This window comes from Felis catus, chromosome A3 (assembly GCF_018350175.1).
Source record: "Felis catus isolate Fca126 chromosome A3, F.catus_Fca126_mat1.0, whole genome shotgun sequence".
NCBI classification, from domain to species: domain Eukaryota; kingdom Metazoa; phylum Chordata; class Mammalia; order Carnivora; family Felidae; genus Felis; species Felis catus.
Genome location: NC_058370.1, coordinates 117384869 through 117404148, shown reverse-complemented (window position 1 = coordinate 117404148; position 19280 = coordinate 117384869). Strand labels below are relative to the sequence as shown.

The window sequence follows — 19280 nt, the reverse complement described above, 5'->3', positions numbered from 1 at the left end:
CTCTCTCCACCTTTGTCCATGTTAACCGCCTTCTCCATGAAGTTCATCTCTGCCTGCATTCCTGGAGGCAAAGCCACCATGGTTGGGCCGTTTTTCTAGTCACTGTCTCGTCTTGTTTCCCAGATGGGGACATTCTCCCACTTTCCTGTCCCACCTCGATTCCCTTTTTCTGTCTCCACATCCCCTCGCTCAGAGTTATCGGTTTCCACAGTTTTCTGTTACATTTCTCTGCCCAGACTTCCCCAGCCCGTGTCTTCATTTCTCCTTTCTTAAACTCCAGTTCTGTTCTTCTAACCTGGGAGAGATGTTTCCTGCTGGGGTGCCCTGGGTGGCGTAAGGTTGCCCAGAAGTCAGCTTAAACGTATTGCCGGGGTGTCAACAAAGCGGGGAACCAGAGAGAGACACCGAGAAGGGTGAGGACAGAGAAAGAGAGAAACTGAAATAACGTTAAGTGCTATTTCACCAATCTTTCATCTTGAGAAAAAGGAGAGGTCTGCCGGGTTCTCTTATATTTACTTTACTGCCTAGCAGGGTTTCTCTTTTGAATTACATATAGGGGACACTATTATATTTTGAATGCTTTGGACTTCTAAATCCTGCCCCACCTCACCATCACCCCAAACTCAACAAACATCCATCCAAAAAATTATTTCTGAGTAAGAAATGTCAAAATAGGCACTAAATATTTGTCTCCCCGAACCGTCTGATCCTTAGGACTTCCCTATTTCTGTATTGTTGTGGTTTTCACAGGTCTGTGGGTGTGGGACGTCGGGTGCCCTATCTGATAGGAGCCTTCCTAGTGCCCCCCCACCTGTCCTCTTTTCCTTTCCTCCTGCCACCACCTCCATTCACATCCTCATCACTTTGTGTGCTAGACGTCCTGTGGCCCTTCCCACCATACAACAACAGAGTTCTATAACCTTAGGATCTCAGCAGGGAGGGCCTTGGCGTCCTGTGGGTGGGATGTGTCCTGTAATAACTGAGCTATTCCTCCCAAGGCATCTCTACGGCGTCTACTTAAACTTCCATGCTCTCAAGGCCACACCTTTCAACTGGCTGCCCAGTTGTGAAATCAAATTAGTCGGTCATGAACCAGCACGTTTGGAATGGGATGGGGCTGGGTAGAGAGGCCAAGGGCATTCCATATAGTACTGTTATGTCCTCCTTCCTGTCACTAGCACCAACCCCCACCCCCCGCACCCTCCCTCGTCTTCTCCTTATCTCAGACAAGCCTTCCAAACCCTGCCTCATGTGGTAGGTATGCCCCCTGGAATGTAGGCCCCCTTTGGGTAGGTGCCTAGGCTTGACTGTACCCTCCTCGTTTGGTCTGAGCAGCACAGGACAGAAGAAAACCTCCACTCCTTCCCTGCAGAACCTCACACCTAGTAACACAGCCAAGACGAACATGACCTTCCCTGTAGCCACTGACTCACGGTGCTGATTCATGACAGGTGGCTGTGCTGGCACTGGCCACCCCAGGCAGGCCACACCATCTCTGCACGGCCCTGCCTAGGAGAACACACGCCCTGGTGCTGGCATCCCATCAGCTTCACTTTCTACCTACTGGCGTTACAGATCTAGCTTCAGAGAGCCAGTCAGACTCGCTGCAATCAGTCCCTTTTCCACCTTATCAGCTCCGAGCTAGGCCCTTCCACCGCTGTGACTCACGCATGCACTATGTGGTCAATGGTCAATAAACAAGGCTACCTCTCTGCCACTGCCCTGGACCTGTTCTCATTGTTCCTGCTCTGGCCTCACTCGCCACAGCATTCCAGTGGTCACTCCTTGACCTCTGACCCCTTTGACTCAGTCTCCCCTTTCTGGCCTCGCCCCCAACCCTTGGGTCATGTGACCAAACCGACTCTCCAGTTGGCCTTTCAGGACTCCCAGAAGGAGTGAGTCTTTGCCCCCTGGTTGTTCCTGTGCTGGCCACTCTGGGGCTAGCTCCAGCCCCAGACCCTGTACCCAGTCAGGTCTCCCTTGACGTGGTGGGGAGAACCATTGGTGACCCTCCACGCACTGAGTCTCCTACTTGAGGTCCATATGTCCCCAGATCCTGTAGCCAACTCTTCAGCAATTACTGCACTTACTGGACACACTGGTCTCTGAGGCTTTACTTCCTCACAGCGTCATCTCCTGCTTTCTGCCTGACCGGGTTGTGAGCCTCTTTGTACCCGCCCCTCATCGTAACACCTAGAACAGGGCTCTGAACACATGGGCCGCTTACACACACGTAGGTCAGTTATTTGTAGAATGCTCCCACACTGCCCTCCTGGGATGGGGAATGCTCAGCGGCTGCCAACAATATCAGCTGAGACAAGCCCAGTTAGCCATGGTGACGTGCCATCGTGAGCCCTCCGCGGCCTTGCACGCTTCCTGCCCTTGGCTCTCAGTACTCATCAGGCCCATGTTTCAGCTAGGAAGGCTGAGCCTCAGGAGGAGGGAGAGACACATGGGGTTTCCGGGGAGCCAGGATCGGTGCCGGGCCTGCAGTGTTGCACATGCAGACTCAGTCCTCCAAGGCCACTGCCGACTCCCTCACTTCCTCTTCCTCCGCCTGACCGCCTGACGGACAAGTTCTTTCACTGGCCTGACCCTGCTGTGAGAAAGGCCTGTCCGGTCAGACCCCACTCTGCACTCACTACCTGCTCTCTACCTGGACCAGGTCCCTCCCCTGTACTGGACCTCAGTTGCTCCTCATCTGTAAAATGGGGGCTTTCGGGGGTTGCAAACTCAGAGGCCAGGCCAGGCAGGAACACGATTGGGTGGATGGGACTAGGTATGGGACAGGAGGCAGTGGGAGGGCCGGAACTGAAGACCATGCACCTTTTCTTAAAGCATTCAGACTCTCCTTCTCTCCTCCCCACCCCCCCCTTCTTTTTTAACACCAGTCAGGCCAAAATAAAGGAGAACAAAACAAAAGGTCTTCTGGCTCAGTTTAGTCCACGGGCAGTCAGTTTTCGACCCCTGGAACTGATCCCCAGTGACCCCCCCTCCTCCAACATTCTGGTTCTTCTTTCCTATTCCCATTTTAACCTAAATGTTTAGACCATTCCACAGAGCACGTCTGGTGAAAGTGTCGGTGGCCCTAGGCCACTTGCTAACTCCTGGTCTCAGGCTTATTAACTTGTTCTCGCTTCTTATCATTTTTACATTTTCTCATTACTTTGTGTTTCCCCTGTTTCTCCTTTGCCTACTTCCTTCTTCCTGCTTCGATTAACCCTCACCTGCGACTGAATACACTTGGATCTTGACCCGACTGGGAGAAAACCAATCGTGAAATAGGTTAGGACATGAAGAGGCTGCCTCACAATAAAAATAAGACCACAGTACATGAAGCCAACCTGAAGGGAGTAAGACAGAAAGTTCAAAGGAGGCAAGGGAAAAAAAAAAGATGAAAATATACTGATAGTCAATACTTTCTGGAAAAGAAAAAAATGCTATAATGCAGATCTCTTGTCGGAGAAGGTACAAAGGAAATAAAAGCGATCATTCTGAGGATTAGGTAGATAGACGTTCTGTTGCTACAGTGAAAACCAAACCCCAGAACCCTGAGAAGAACATGCACGGAACCCTTTTGAGGTCTCTGCACCTCCTGCCAAAGCTGTTACATAAAACCCTTCAGAGGATGAATTAAATTAAGTTTAGGCGGTTCTTACTATTGAAATGCAGACGAGTCGTGTTAAATAAATCGAGAGGACGGCATTGTTAGTCCTCTTTCCTAAGTAACCTTCCAGGCTGTCAGATAAGCTCTCCCTGTGGTTTCTGTTCTCTTTTAGAATGAGCCCTTCCTGAGAACTCCCCGGAACAGCAACTACACCTACCCCACCAAGCCGGCCATTGAGGTAACCCCTGACGCACGTCTGCCTCTCTCAGGGACAAAGCATTTCTACCTGCCAGTGACTCGGGGTGTGGTACGCTTTCCAGAGTCTGAGCTTAAGCAGAAATGCACCCATCTTACATACTGGAAATTGGAATGTGGAAAAAAAAAAAAAAAAAAAAGTTTCCTGAACCGTGAAATTCCCGGTTTGTCCTAACATGTTCTCAAGTGCTTACTGACATCAGCAACCAACTAGCCGAAGTACCAGTGGGTCGGCTTTCGTGAACCTTTGCACAGACCTCATTTCTGATTAGGCTGCTCAGCCTTTCAAGCAGGGGTGAGGGGGAGGTGGTGGGTTTGATGAGCCATAGACTTCCGGTAAGGTGGAAGCTAAGTGGGAAGAGCCTCAGTTCCAGGGGCCGGGCCCAACAGGAAGCTGACACACATCCAGGTGGGTCCCCAGGGCTTGTCTGATTCAAGTCAATTGTTCTAGCTCTGAGGAACCCCAAAGGTTCAAGGCCCGTGGCTTTAGGGACTGCTTACTCCAAAGACGGCCTGAAGATGCTTTGCCACGCAGGCCTGGTCCAGACAAGATCCGTCAGCCACCAGGACAGGGGCTCAACCACCAGTTTCAGCTAAGCACCTATGGCATATGTCCAGTCTTGCGCTGGGGGCTGGAGGGAACTCAGAGAAGTATCAGACATAGTCCTCTCCTTGAGGAGTTCGAGGTCATTCCATAATGAGCACTTACGATGTGCCTAGCACTGCTCCAGAGAGACAGAGCAGACCAGACAGATGGGTTCCACCCCTCAGGGAGCTTACAATCTACTGGAAGAGGCATCCGATACCTAGCTCTACGATATCGGTTCAGCTCTGAGGGCAGCTCCGTGGAAGGTGATTTGAGAAAGTGTGAAGGGGCAAGAGAGGGGTGGCAAGTTCTGATGAGCCTCACAGACCAGGCCTCTCTGAGGAGGGGAGCTAGGAGCTGGGATGAGCGTGATGAGAATTCCCTGGCCATCTGGAAAGCCAAAGCCGGGGCCCCAGGCAGGGCTAAGAGTACAAGGGCTCAGAAGTGGGGCTGAGTTGGGGGATTGGAGGAAGAGACAGAAGGTCAGAGTGGCTGTGGGCAAGTGAATAAGGGGGAGGGTGGTAGGGTGGTGAGCTCAGAAGGGTTGTCAGGGCCCAGGTCACAGTGAATCTGAATTCCCGAGGAAGAAGATGAGGCTTCAAGTGGAGAGACGTGGGAAGGCCCTGGACCTTCTGGGAGAGGGGAACACAATCTGGTTCACTGTGTGGAAAGATCTCCCTGACTAGTGTGGGAAATGGGTCGAAAGCAGCAGGAGTGAGTGAAGACCTTTCATAAGCCAGCGGGAGCGCTGAGGCTAACTTGTATGAAATTCTTCAAGGACTGTTAGATGCTGAGCTCTGGGGAATGAGCCATGTCAGTCTCACGGCTGTCCAGCTTCTCTGGATTCTCTCAGGCTCCCGTTAGCCCAACGGAGGCTTATCCCAGGCAAACCATGGCCCCAAATCCACTATAACCGAAATGTCAGCTGCATCCTGTCAACGAGGCATTGATTTACTTATCGGATTCTTGACTGGAGCAGGCACTATGCTAAGTGCTGGGTAGATGAGGTGAGCAGAGAGCTCTCTGCCTGCCCTCTTGGATCTTACAGCCTCATGAACCTTTACTTCTGCTGCTAAAAGTTAAACCCCAGGCCTAGAAGGTGTTATTTTTTTCAATACCTTGCCATTTAAAGTAGCCACGGACAAAAATTAAAAAATTTAAAAAAATAAAAATAAAGTAGCCACAGACAGGTACCATCAACATGACCGAGGAACTTGTTAGACATGCTGGGTCCCGAGCACCACCCCAGTCCTACTGACTCAGAATCCGTGTCCGACAAGACCCCCAGGGGATTCGGGTGCCCTGGTGCAGGGTACAGCACGTGGTTCTTCCCTTGTGACAGATGAGCGTGCTCAAAGTCCAACCTGCATTGGTTACGGCTGCAGGGAGCATGCTTGTCTCTGGCTCACCAGCTAGCTGAGACATTTCTAAAGGGTTCCCGGCTAGAGAACTTCTTTGAAGCTGCTTTTTCCCAGATGTTTGTCCTCTGCACACAAGCATGTTCTTGATTTCAATAGAATTTCCACATCAGTGTGATGAATTTATCCCAAGAGCAACCTCTTGGGATAAACTCACTTCTATCAGATTTAAGCAAATAATATTTTAAAGAGGTTGCATCTTTGCTCCCTCGGGAGAGGAGACTTTTCAACAAGGCTGGTCTTTACCATCTGCTGACTAAACAGAAGAGGTGAGCGACAGAAGCCTCTGGCAGTCACACCCCCAGAGATTCAGTCACCCAGTCGTCACCTGTTTGCAAAGCCCTACAATGCGTTCAGCACAGGGCTTGTCCTTCAGACCCTCCTGGGGACGTGCAAGTGTTGGGGACTCTGGGGAAGAGACTTTCTCCTTCAACGTTCTGACACTGGTCATTTCTGTGCCCTGTGCTTCCCACCCCATCCCCTCCTCCAGCGCCTAGAAAATGTGCTCTGTATTCTAGAGACAAGGGAATCTGACTAAAGGCATCCAGGTTACAGGCATTAATTTATACACACACAGGAAATTGGTTGGCTATTGAGTTAAATATGCAAAAATATATATACACACGAGCAAAAAAGATACGCGGAAAGCAGGAATGTTACAATGGTAAAAATTTCATGGTATTTTCCTAAAAATATTCTAATATTGTTGTGGCCCCAGCATTGTACTCAGTGTCCGGAGGCTGAATGTTAAACGGCAACACCAAAACCTATGTGTAATCTTCCATTAGGGCATCCGTATCTTATGTTCCTTTGGGAGACCACCTATAGCACTTGACTGTTTTCTCCCCCCTTTGTTGTGACTGCTGGGTCCACAAAGAGTGTGGATGAGTTGAGCTGGGAAGCACTGAGTATGCGTATGTGTGCCTGCACATTATGTGTTTTGGGCAAACTGGTAGATACCCAGTTTCTCCTGATTTTCCTCTCAGACCATCTACAGTGAATGGTTCCTGCCCACACGTGATTCCCTACAGGGACACAGTTCTAGCCTCCATCAAAAATTCCTTAGCCAGTTCTCCCTGGACCAAAGCTAACCCTCCTGCACAATGAGTTGTGGGTGTTGTTGTCTTTCCTCCTGTTGCTTTAGAACTGGGGCAGTGACTTCCTGTGTACAGAGTGGAATCCTTCCAACAGCGTCCCCACCTCAGGTGAGTGGAAATATCATCATTATCCCCTTCAGTTAAGGACTTTGCTAAGTGTCAGGTTGGGGGGACACCCTACAAATACACCTTGGAGCCTTGAGCAGACATTGCTGGTTCCCGTGCAGTACGGATCTCGATCCTGGGCAGTCCATGAAAAGCTAGCCTGCAACCACTGCTGGGCTGCCAGGCCTCTCCATAGATCACACTTTTTTGAGAGAGAGAGAGAGAGAAGGAGAGAGAGGGAAAGAGAGACAGCAAGCACAGGGGAGGGGCCGAGGGAGAGGGAGAGAGACGCCCGGCATGGAGCCCGACGTGGGGCTCGCTCACAAACCATGAGACCATGACCTAAGCTGAAATCAAGAGTCAGGTGCTCAGCTGACTGACCCACCCAGGCATCTGCACAGATCATACTTCTCATCCCTGTTTAGTCCCAGTGGCAGCCCCTCAGGCCTCCCTGCCCAGTAGGGAAGGTATAGTCAGGGATCGGGGCCCTATCTGCCTATGCTCAAGACTCCTGCAACCAGCACATTCCCAGACTATCCCAGTGTGAATGGGGTTCCTCTCAGGATGGACGATAGCCATCAAGCCCATTACCCTCAGTGCCTTGGTTGCTCCAAATGGATGGAAGAGGCAAATTTGTTAAGTCTTAAGCTAGAAATAAATCTAACAGGGGCCCGAGGGACTGTAGCAGAATCTCCAACTCCTAGTTAAGCTTCTACTTTACATGGAAGAGTCTTCCTGATCCTCTTTTTCCTGTCTCCCCTAGTCCATGAGCTCCGGCCAGGAGACATCAAAGTGGTGGCCGCGATGGGCGACTCATTGACTGTGAGTGCTGAGCCAGGAGGGGCACGGGCACCCCCTAACCCAGCCAGACCCTGTGTAGAATGCACACTTCTTCCACACTGGCTTTGCATTCAGCACTTAGCTGACAGTACGGAGAACCTACCTGTGTCAGGCACTGAAACCCAGCCAGGCAGCCACAAGACCTCACCAGGCAATCTAGAATGCTCTGCCCTCCGCCCTTCCGCAGTCCTGCTCAAACACAACCTCTTCCGTGAGGGCGGCCCTCCGTCCCCACTTTCCTACTGTTCCCAAGCATTTTATCTGTGTATTATGGCATAGTTATCTGAGTCTGCCTGCCTTTATCAGGGAACTCATCTCCAATCACCCAGACTCACAGAGCGGTGTGTGCAGGGCGGAGGGGGGGGGTGGTTACCTACACACTACTTAGCACCCCCTCACCCCGTTTGCAGATGTGTTCTTTGGGGGCAGAGAGAGCCCAATTCCTACATATAGCGTAGTTTCTCTGCACAAATTGTATTAGCTATTGCTGTATGCAGGATGCTCTGCTAACCATTCTGAGGGAAGTGTGAGATGTGGTCATAATCCTTAAGAAACTTGTCAAGCTGGAAAACTAAGCAACTTACACAGAAGGAGATATATAATCATATAGGCGACACACGGGCCTTTTAAAATCAGGTACTCATTTCTGGAAAAACAACTTCCCCATATGCGTGTGAATGTGGTAAATTTTGATATAAACACGGAGAAAGCTTTGGAAGGATAAACCCCAGGGTCTTAACCGTTAATTAGCTCTGATGATGTGTATATGTGGGTAGGGGTGGGGGAGAGAGATAGAACAGGTGGCAGGAGGCAAGATTAATAAGGTGGGGGTAGATTGTTAATTTTTTTACATTTTTTAAATGTTTATTTTCGAGAGAGAGGCACAGAGCATGAGCAGGGGAGGGGAAGAGAGAGAGGGAGCCACAGAATCTGAAGCAGGCTCCAGGCTCTGAGCTGTCAGCACAGAACCCAACGCAGGGCCCGAACCCAAGAACTGTGAGATCATGACCTGAGCCCAAGTTGGACGCTTAACCGACTGAGCCACCCAGGTGCCCCAGTAGATTATTAATTTTTAAAAGAATCTTTGTATCATTTCACTAATTATAATGAGCATGTATTACCTTTGTAAGTTTCAAAGAGGAATTTCTCTTTTTTTTTTTTTTTTTAAGGGAAGACATTTAGAGAAAGCTTCATACAGGAGGCTGAAACTGAGAAGAGTCTTAGAGGAGGAATTAGAGATTTAAGGACTGGAAAGCGGGTAGTTCAGCTTTCCCAGCAAGGATGCAGTGGGTGGTAACTAGGTAGGCTCGTCCAAGGACTTCATGCTTCAGATCAATTTGCTTACACCTGAAGGTTTGTGTGGACTAGAAAGCAGGCGGTGAACGAGGGAAGGGAAGTAGAACCCAGATTGTGGTGAGCTCAAAACATTGGTAATGGGGTTTGGCTTTGACCAAGTGGTAAGAGAGACCCACTGAAAGGCAGAGTTGGGAGCGGGGAGGGGTGTGAAGAAAGAGGTGGGCTCAGAAGTACAGGTGGGCACTCCAGTGAGGAGGGAAGAGACACTGGAGACCGTGGGGTCAGGTGGGAGGCCAGAGTGTCGTCTACAACAGGAGGCAAGAGTCTCACTTAGGAATGTAGCACCGAGGACAGACAGAAAGGGACGGGAGCTGGAGAGGCTGGGAAGGAAGAATCTTGATAACTCCAGGACTTGGTTATGAGCTATGTGTAGAGGAGTAGGGAGTCAGGACAACCCAGAGATTAAGTGGCCTGGAGAAAAGCTGGTACGATCTTCAGAAAAGGTGAATCCAACTCCCCACTGTTACGTGTGCCAGGGCCACAGGGGCCCTTCCCAGTCCCCTCGGCCTACACCTGGGCCCAGCACAGTTCTGGAGCCTTCTCTCTGCCTTTCACAGACAGCATTGGGAGCCAGACCAAGCAACTCCAGCGACCTACCCATGTCCTGGAGAGGAGTCTCCTGGAGGTGAGGATGCTCTCCACTCATTTTCCAACAATGATTCCCCCCCCCCGTCACCCCTCCAGAGACAAGCCTGGGTTCCCACAGTCTGGCCCTGAGATGCAAGGAGGCTCCCTGATGCTCATGTCAGTCCCGAGGGTAGTGGGAATCAAGTGTCAGGGGCAGACTCAGAAATATGACGACTGGTGGAGAAGCAGGTCAGGGTGACCCTCACACATGTGCTTTCTCTTCCCCAGCATTGGAGGGGACGGCATCTTGGACACCCACACCACACTGCCCAGTAAGTAGCAACACAGAGAAGCACCGTGACTACGCCCACGACAACCCCTTGCTGAGGCCAGAGCCTCCCCCTGAGCAAGGGCGGAGAAGGTCATCTGCAAGGAGGGGGTCCACCAGCCCTGAAAAGACCCAGACTGGTCCTGCCCCACGCCTGGGCCCCGAGGCGGCACTCCGTCCCTCTCACCTGTGCTGTCTGCTTCACCCTCTTAAAAGACATTCTGAAGAAGTTCAACCCTCACATCCTTGGGTTCTCCACCGGTACCCTGGAGGAGACAGCGGGACTGAACGTGGCCGTGGAAGGAGCCAGAGCTAGGTGAGTAGCCGTGGAAACGGGAGGAAGAGGAGGGCAAGGCTGAGAGGTCCCAGGAGAATGGGAAGGAGGAGAGAAGGGTGTGTCTGGGAGCCTGGCCCCAGGTGGGCAATGAAAGCTGCCGTGGGCAGGACGCTTCTGCACGCCCGACCCCTCAAGTGGATTAGCTCTTGCAATCCTCACATCCTTCAGGGTGGGGACTAGCGTGAGGACACTAAGGCTGACAAAGTTTCCTGAATGCCCCAAGGTTGTCAGAGGAGCCAGGAGAGGCCAGGCTCACCGGGCTGTCACCAGCTCACAGGACAGCAGGAGAGCTTAAGGGTGGCCTGGCCCTGTCCTGCTGACACCAGCTGACCTCCTTGCCTGGAGGAGTGAGGGGGGGCTCAGCGCTAACGGGAAGGGTGCTGAGAACTCAGGGCACGGCCCCACGGGCGGCCTCCCTCCCTCTCTCCACCTGTACCTCGGAACCTGGAGTCTTTGGCTCTGTAAAAGCCATCTTTTGACCCTAGGGAGTTAGAGCTTAGGGCCCCCGACACAGCACAGCGGCTGTTTGCTTTCACTCCGATTTCTGTTGTCGACAACAACCCAGATCATTAAAGCCGGAACGCCTGACAGAGTTCATTGCTTTTCTGCACAGAGTGTGCTGGGTATTTGCTTTGTAGAAGGATTGCTGCGCTCGGATCACCAGGGAAACGACACTGACCCGCTCTGCTTACACGGAGCGTTCCTCTCAGACGTGGTAAGGAGGGCCCCACGCTCGGCCGGAGTCTCCGAACCACAGGAAGCCGTGTCAGTTCCTCAACGTCACAAGCAGGAAGAACTTATTTTGCTTCACGGGGCTTCATGGGGCCATGAAATCAGCATCGAATTACTGTGATTGCTGTGACTGCTGTCACCACTGTCCTCGTTTTATTCTGATTGTGCAGCCCAGGCTCCATTCACCAGGGCCTGACTCCTCAGTCTGTCGACATTTGAGCCCCTCTCTCGCTTCGCCTCTTACTGCCTTCTCCGTTTTCCTGCTGCTCGGAGCCTCCACCAGGAGTCAGTGGCAGGGGAAGTAGCCGAGACGGGTAGCTTCCCTGTGAGCATCTCTGATGTCCAGTGATAGGGGACAGGAGAGTAAGCCACTGACCTGAGTCAGCAAGGTTGGAAAGTTGTCGTAGGACTCTCCTTTACCTGCATGGTCATTTGGCACGATGTTGGATTAGAATGAGCACACCGCAAGAAAAAGATAAAGACCACAGCAGAGCAACTAGCATAATGAGACCTGGGGTCAGACCATCTGTGTCCAGATCCCAGCTCCCAGATTGCTAGCTGCGAGACCTTGGACAAGTCACTTAGTGCCTCAGTCTTCATTTCCTCATCCATAAATTGGGATAATAACTGCTCTGCTGTGGTATTTATCTTTTTTCTTGAGGTGCGCTCATTCTAATCCAACACCGTGCCAAATGACAATGCAGATAAAGGAGAGTCCTAGACCCACTTTCCAACCTTGCTTACTGAAGTCAATGGCTTACTCTCTTTTCCCTTATTACTTCTCAGCATTGTCCTAAGAATGAAATGAGATTAATAACCCATGGAAAATATTGAGTATAGTATAGGATATGTAGGCCCGCCAAAACGTTTGCCAGTATTAGGATATTTAGTTTCAAAGTTTTATTCAATGTCCAACTTCCCATTCCATCAACCAATAAGCAAGAAGTCATGGAAACCCGGGACGGGGCTCGAGCCCCAAGGTAGTTACTAAAAGATACAAAAACATCAAAAGGTGACTTCTTTGCCTATACAAAGAGCTTGCTGTCTCCTTAAGGAGGCCAAACAAACAGGAAATAACTGTCGGAAAGATACCCACATGCAGGTGCAGACCCAGAGGGGACCCCAGGACTCATCCAGTCCAACTTCCTCATTTAAAAGATGGAAAAATCAGACCCTAGCCTTGTTCAGTAATTTGGGCGAGCTCACACAGCAGATTAGTAGCAAAGCTGGAGGAGAACCCAGGACTCATAACTCCCAGAGTGGGGGCTCTTCATGCCAGGACTGGAAAAGGAAAAGAAGTTGTGGATAAAGGCACTTGGAGAGAAGGCTCACGGGGGCTGAGGGAGTCTGCTCTGAGCCTGCAGGGTATAAAGAACATGGCTGGGAAAGAGGGAGGAAGCGTGCACTCCTAACTTCGCTCATGCTCAAGAGGGCGGCACGTTAAGATCTGAACAGGCTCTTGAGCCTGTTGAAAGGTTACAGACACTTCTGTGGTCCCCTTTAATCAAGACAGGCTTTCTTTCTAGCTTTCCGATGTATTGCATCAATAGCAACAATGTATGGGATAGCAGCCTGGATGTGGAAGTGAGAAATAGGGGAGGGGTGGTTCTGGGTGTGCCTGGCCATGTGCCCAGCTCATCGTGGGCAGGCCAAGATTTAAAACGCCCATCTCGTACCAGTTACCGCTTTTAATGGCTTCTTCCACAGGAGCCTCCACTGGCTGTGTCCCTTTGCTGACATAACTTTTCGTACGCTTCACTGTTTTTAAAAACCAGCTTTATTGAAGTACAACCGCCACGCAGTACCCTGCACATATTTAAAGTATGCGATTTGATAAGCATGGCTGGCGTATGTGCATAGCTGTGAAGTCATCACTGCAATCCAGATTATAAACACCCATCACACCCCAAGGTTTCCCTGTGCCCTTTGTAATCCAGCTCTCCCCTCCCGATCTCTACCGCACTCTCTGGGCCCCAGGTAGCCTCTGTCCTGCTTTCTGTCACTGTAGATCAGTGTTCATTTTCTGGAATGTTATATGAATGGAATCTGACACGAGGTACTCTTGTCTAACTTCCATCCGCCATCGTTTTGAGACGCATGCACGTCGTGCCTGTCCACAGTCCTCTCCTCCTTATTGCTGGGTACTGTTCCAACCACATGCTCAGCTCGTACCCAGAGTGTTCATTTTCCTTATTCGTGGCAGACATCGGGGGGAGGAAGGGAGAAAGTAACCCACTCCGGATTTGTCTCCCTGCCCACCCCCCTACCCCCCCCACCCCCGCAATCCTTTTTGCACTGGGAGAGGGAAAAAGCAAGGGGATGGTATGGAAGTCCAAAGTAACAACAGAGAAGAAAAAAGGATTAAAGGAATAGAAAGCGGGATTTAGAAGTGAAGGTTAAGGAGTCATGACGCTTGGAAAGGAGAAAGCAGAGGGATAATTTAAGGCTGTGACTTTTTTCGAATATACAAGAGGTTATTTTTAAAACAGGCAGCCAAGTAAGATCTGAACAGGCTCAGCTCGCTGTGAAAGAGCCCGGTGGAATGTAAGGGACCATCTCTATGGGAAAGGGATGATCAGATCCAGATCCCCCCCACCCCAGGGGCCAGGGAGGACCAGGCCTGAAGGAGGCGGTGGATGGACCCAGGCTAGCCCCTGGCAGGGTCCGGATCCATGTGGCTCTGAGGTCTGGGGCACATCTTTGATTTGTACTAGGTTGAGGTTTCTTGAGAATCGAAAGCCTTTGGATACACTCTGAAGGAGTCAAGTTTATATAACATTTCTCTTCTTGGAGCACCTGTCTCACCAAGCCAGGATCCCACGGCTTGAGCCTTTGCTTCCCAGCTGGCTCTAAGGTTCCCTTCTCTTCCCCATCTAGGGACATGCCGACGCAGGCCCGGGACCTGGTGGAGCGAATGAAAAACAACCCTGTGAGTACAGGACCCTGGGCCCCCCTACAAGGTGCTTAGTCTCCAGCTATGTAGGGGGGTGCAGCGGCCCTAAGAGAGCCCGCTCTGCACCGTTTCAGCCCCTGCTTGTCTTTAAGAGGGGCCAGACAAGCCACGAGAAGCAGGCCTTACCACCAAGGCCTCTGCTGCCCTTTCCTGACCCAGGCTCTGGCACCCGCACCCCTGAGGCCCACCACAGGAGGTAGCAGAACTGGCCTTGGCCTCTGGCAGTTTCCCACCTTACCCAAGAGTTGGCTTTGCAGAGCCCTATTATGTAAACCCCAGGTTCTAAAAATAGGCTTCTCATTCCGATCCTTCCTCCTTCCCGCTTACCCGGCCCCTCTGAAACTTCTCACGGCACTCTTTTAAATGCTCTGTGTGTTTAGGCCTTGGAATTCCAAGTTCAGCGCCTGGCAGGACTCCTGTTATGGTGGTGGCTGAGCGGAAGGCAGGCTCCTCGAGGGCCTCCCCAGCCCCCACCCCACCTCCAGTCCCCGCCAGCCCCCTCTCCCAAGAGGCGCCTCTGGGCTTTTGCTTCTAGTTGTATCTTTTGCCCTCTGCTCCTTTGAAGGCATTGAGATGACATTTCAGGGGTGTGTTAATACACCCTGCTTCGTGATATACTGCAGCTTGCTTAGGATCTCGAAGGAAAAATAGTCATCCTCTCCTGTGTGAGCAGACACAAGCGTGTGCGCACACACACATACACACAAGTGCACACAAGTGCACACACTGAATCCACTCTCTGGAGCTCCTTGCCAGGAACCAAGGTGAAGGTCAGGGAGGCTCCAGTTGGCATCTTCTCTCCATCAGGATACAAAGAGGGCGAAAGACAATGGTTGGGGGGGGGGGGTGTTGCTGTCTGTCCTGGTGAATGCCATCTGCATATGCACAACAAAAGCCTAAGCTGAGGGCTTCCTGTCCCCCCCCCCCCCCCCCCAGGAAATTGATCTAGAGAATGACTGGAAGCTGATCACACTCTTCATTGGGAGCAACGACATGTGTCATTACTGTGAGAATCAGGTAGGCCCCTGCTCAACCCCGTGGAAGTCACATTGGCCCGCTCTCCCAGGCAGACCCCGGCCTTTCCCATTCCTGAGTGGCCCCTGGGACAGCAGCTTGATTGGTTCCCCAATTCCAGAAGTGTCTAGATGCACCCACTCTTCAGACACTGTTCTTTCTCACACAAATATTGTTCTTGGGTATACAATGAGTACATGGCAAGCTTCCCCCAACACCTACTTGGCATCCCTACCCATTTTTTGATTTTTCTTTTATGTGCGTGCATGTGTGTGTACACAGGGGGAAGCTGAAACAATGTCATAAACAAGGTTGGATAAAATTAAACTGGTCCTAGTAGGAGGGCTTGCTGCCCCGAGGATCTCGTAAGTGAACCAACCTCAGCCAGCCAGCCTGAGAATCCAGCCTGTTCCTGATGTTTCTATGGGGAAATATGTCCAGACTTATAGTCTTTGGGAAGCTGTAACTGTTGAAATACAACTTGTTCTAAGTTGGGGATGTCCTGTATTTAGTGGGCCAGAAAAGAGCAGCTGCCATAACTGAGACATTAGAGTAGAATGTTTGAAGTCACAGGCAGGGGGAGAAAGCATTTATCATTCCTCATGGCTCAGAGAGACCAACCACCGAAGGCTGGACGAGAATTACCCTCCCCCACCCAGGGGTTTGTTCTGAGCCTCTTCCTCTCAATTCTCTCCCTTACTAGACTCTAGAGGAGGAAGTGACCCATCACCAGGGGGATTAAATGCCATTGTGTCCTGGACTCAACAGGGTCCAGGAAGCCAAGAGAGTCCCCAGAGCTGCCTGTGGACACCTCGTAGAGAAAAATGCCTCTATTATCCCCAGAATACCTGCCCCTCTTGCAAAGCCAGATTTGTAGTCCTGAAAGCATCTTTTTGTGGGAAAGACCTAGAGGCCACCACCAGGATTAACTCAGACCATGTGCTAGGAAGGGTCAGAGGAGGAAACCCTCGAGGTGAGTCAAAAAGATAGAAGTTAGGGGGAATCAATGGGGCCAGCATGGGCCACAGCGCAAAGGAAGAGAGTGTGGTCATCATGGTACTGATGTGGCTCAGAAGCCTGACGCTGGTGACAGATGGGACTGGAGAATTGGCGGGGTAGGCAGCGCTATCAGAATCTGCCTCTGGGTTTGAGATACTGTGATCAGGGTGGGGATCCCTCGGGATTGTCCATGGTGTCTATTAGGGGTCAAAGGAAGATTTTTGCCAACAAGGACTGGGCTTAGCCTGTCTAGTACCTTTATAGCCCCTCTGTACCCTCTGCCACCATCCCACATCCTCCTGTGCTAGTCATCAGACCATGATCATCCTCTCACAGAACCCAGGGGATGACAAGAGCCCCCTTCTTTCTTCATAGGAGGCCCACTCAGCTGGGGAGTACATTCGGCACATCCAACAGGCCCTGGACATCTTCTATGAGGAGGTAGGAAAGAGCAGCCGTATGTTTCTCCTCTCCCGCCAGCAACCTATCTACTCCCTCACCGGGCATCACCTCTGGGCACATCTAGGCCAGCTGTGTTTAGTGAGATATGTGCTGAGAAAAGCCCCGCTGTGAGCAGACAAGGGCACCTGGAGGGGAAGAAGGGGAAGGAGGTAGGGACAAAGCTCCCCTGAAAGGGAAATTCTAACTGGATCACACTGTACCGTTTGGTGGCAAAGAGCTTGCCTCTGGAGCCAGTCGGCCTGTTTGTGGCCAGGCACTGTGGCTTACTAGCAATGTGACTTGAGGCCAGTGATTGCTGTCTCAGCTTCCCAAGCTATAAAGTGGGCCACTAAAGAAGACTGAGATGATACAAGTCCCATGCCCTCTTTGTTCCTCAGGTTCTTCATTGGTAAAATTGGGGAGGAGGAAGTTAGACTGTAGAGGACCCCCTAGGCTCCTTCCAGTAGTAACCAGCATCCCCCGCAACGGCCTGGGGACTAACGAAGCTCACCCCCTCTGCTCCCCCACAGCTTCCAAGGGCTTTCATCAACGTGGTGGAGGTCATGGAGTTGGCTGGCCTGCACCAGGGCCAAGGTGGGAAATGCGACCTGCCGCTGGCCGCTCAGTGAGTACACAGCCCCAGGGCGAGGGCACCTGGGGAGGGTGGGACTCACAGGTGCCGACAGATGGACCAGTGCGGGCAGAAGCAGGCGAGCCTATCCAGAAGGCAGACATCGGCAATTAGCCAGGGGCTTGGAAGATCATTCAGAAATACCTCTACGCTATTGAATGCCTATTGTATGCAAGTCACTTTATTTCTCTGGACCCCAGTTTGCTTTTCTGTAAAGTGAGACACACACCAATGATCCTTAAGGCTTCTGCACTGTCTGTGAGTGCCCTGTGCTGCCTCTCAAATATGGAGCAACGGGCATCCAAGACACCTGTCTTGGACCTGGGTGTGCCATGTAGGAGCTGTGGGACCTTGCACAAACTAGATAACCTCTCTGGGCCTCCTCTTCACCTGTAATGCAAGGTCTAGAGGAAATGCGTGTCACTGGCTTGGTCCCTGTGGGGCAGGCGCTCAGTAAGCGATAGCTTTTATAACATCCTTGAAAGCCAGGCTTAGAGCTAAGGTATGCTGTACAAGACATGAATTTCTGTTGGTGGCTGGAATTTATTAAAGCTCAGCTGTGACCCTGGCAGGAAGTTGTCAGCTTCTGAGGCCAGAGGGTCACCCAGACTTCCCGTGAGGCTGCTATGGAAGAGGAGATTCTGCAGGGGGCCGAGGAGTCCCAGCTGGGGGTCCCATGGATTTGCTGGGAAGGTGACCGGCTGGTTCCCATTCCTCTTGGGAACCGGCCAGGGTGGAACAGGCAGTAGCTAGGAGGTGTGAACGGCTCCTGCAGGGTCTTCAGGTCTGCTTCCTAAGAGGCTCCCCGCTCTGGAGCCCTGAGGGCAAGCGCTAAGCAGCCGGAGGTAGAGCTGGGGCCCTCCGGAACATGGAGAGAGATAAGGTGGTGATGGCAGCCTTTCCAAACCTCCAGCCCTTCCCTGGAGGAAGCCCAGGCTTGGGCGCGAGCAGCCAGGTGGCAAGGGGACCCAGATATCGGGTGCCAGTTCTCCCACCTTCTCTTTAAACAAGCACCTGCTACCCCTAGTGCCCAGAATCACCCAAGGCTGTGTTGCAGGGACACCTGTGTATTACCATCCTCCCATGCAAGGCAATACAGGGTCCAGGCCTTCTTCCCTTGGTGGGGGGAGGGGGTCAGCCACCCAGACACCTCTCCACAGGACCCCTTCTCTCCCAGGAGCAACTGCACTTGCCTCACACGTTCCCAGGAGAATTCTCTGGAGATGCAAGAACTGAAGAAAATGAACTGGAACTTCCAGGTGAACCCGCACCCCTCCTCCTCCTGTCCCAGCTGGGAACCCCCCTCTACTCCCAGAGCAGGGCTTGCTGAGAGCAAGGCCTCTCCCTAAAGGCAGATCACAGGCCTTGCAACCCTTCTCCGGGTGAAAAGAACACCAAGTTGGGCAGGGAGAAATCTCAGAGGAAGCTGGGAGGATTCCTGCCTCGCTGCCCTGGTGACCAGAGTAGATGCCATGTGCCAGACATCATCTCTCACCCAGAGGAGGCAGGGCAGGTGTCTACCACCCTGTTGGGCTTTAGTCCACCCCTGCTTCCCTCCATCCCCAACTCTGTGTGCACCCCTGCTGTCCCCTCTGGCTATGCCCATCCCACGTTCTTGTGCACAGGACAGGTCTCACCTCTTCCAAGAAGTTTCCCCTGACCAAACTTCCCCCCTCTCTGGTTCTCAGGTTTGTTTTGTTGTTGTTTTTAACATCCTGGCCCTTTTTTCCAGATGGAGTGGAAGCTTTTTTTTATTTTTTTAATGTTTATTTTTGAAAGAGAAAGAGTGCAAGCTGGGGACGGGCAGAGAGAGAGGGAGACACAGAATCCACAGCACAGAGCCTGCTGTGGGGCTCAAACTCATGAACCATGAGGTCACAACCTGGGCCGAAGTCAGACGCTCAATCGGCTGAGCCCCCCCAGGCGCCCCTAAAAGCTTCTGGAAGAGAAGCCCATCTATCCCTTTTACATGGACACTCATCCTCCAAGTTTATAGGCATCTTGGGGAGCTAGT

General features: G+C 51.8%; 1 protein-coding gene across 16 annotated transcripts in view; it reads left to right on the top strand.

Moving 5' to 3' along the window:
- PLB1 (phospholipase B1) overlaps positions 1-19280 on the top strand; it is a 170942-nt gene that overhangs the window by 142836 nt on the left and 8826 nt on the right. For 14 of the 16 annotated variants that reach the window (XM_045054756.1, XM_045054755.1, XM_045054757.1 and 11 more), the window contains 11 exons: positions 3780-3845; positions 7011-7071; positions 7832-7890; positions 9822-9889; positions 10120-10163; positions 10376-10475; positions 14106-14157; positions 15118-15198; positions 16570-16635; positions 17166-17260; positions 18444-18525. In XM_045054756.1, the coding sequence (XP_044910691.1) occupies positions 3780-3845; positions 7011-7071; positions 7832-7890; positions 9822-9889; positions 10120-10163; positions 10376-10475; positions 14106-14157; positions 15118-15198; positions 16570-16635; positions 17166-17260; positions 18444-18525 (774 nt within the window). Of the gene's footprint in view, positions 1-3779; positions 3846-7010; positions 7072-7831; positions 7891-9821; positions 9890-10119; positions 10164-10375; positions 10476-11111; positions 11860-14105; positions 14158-15117; positions 15199-16569; positions 16636-17165; positions 17261-18443; positions 18526-19280 lie in introns of those variants that run through there. The other 2 variants (XM_045054766.1, XM_045054767.1) reach the window with 2 other exon arrangements.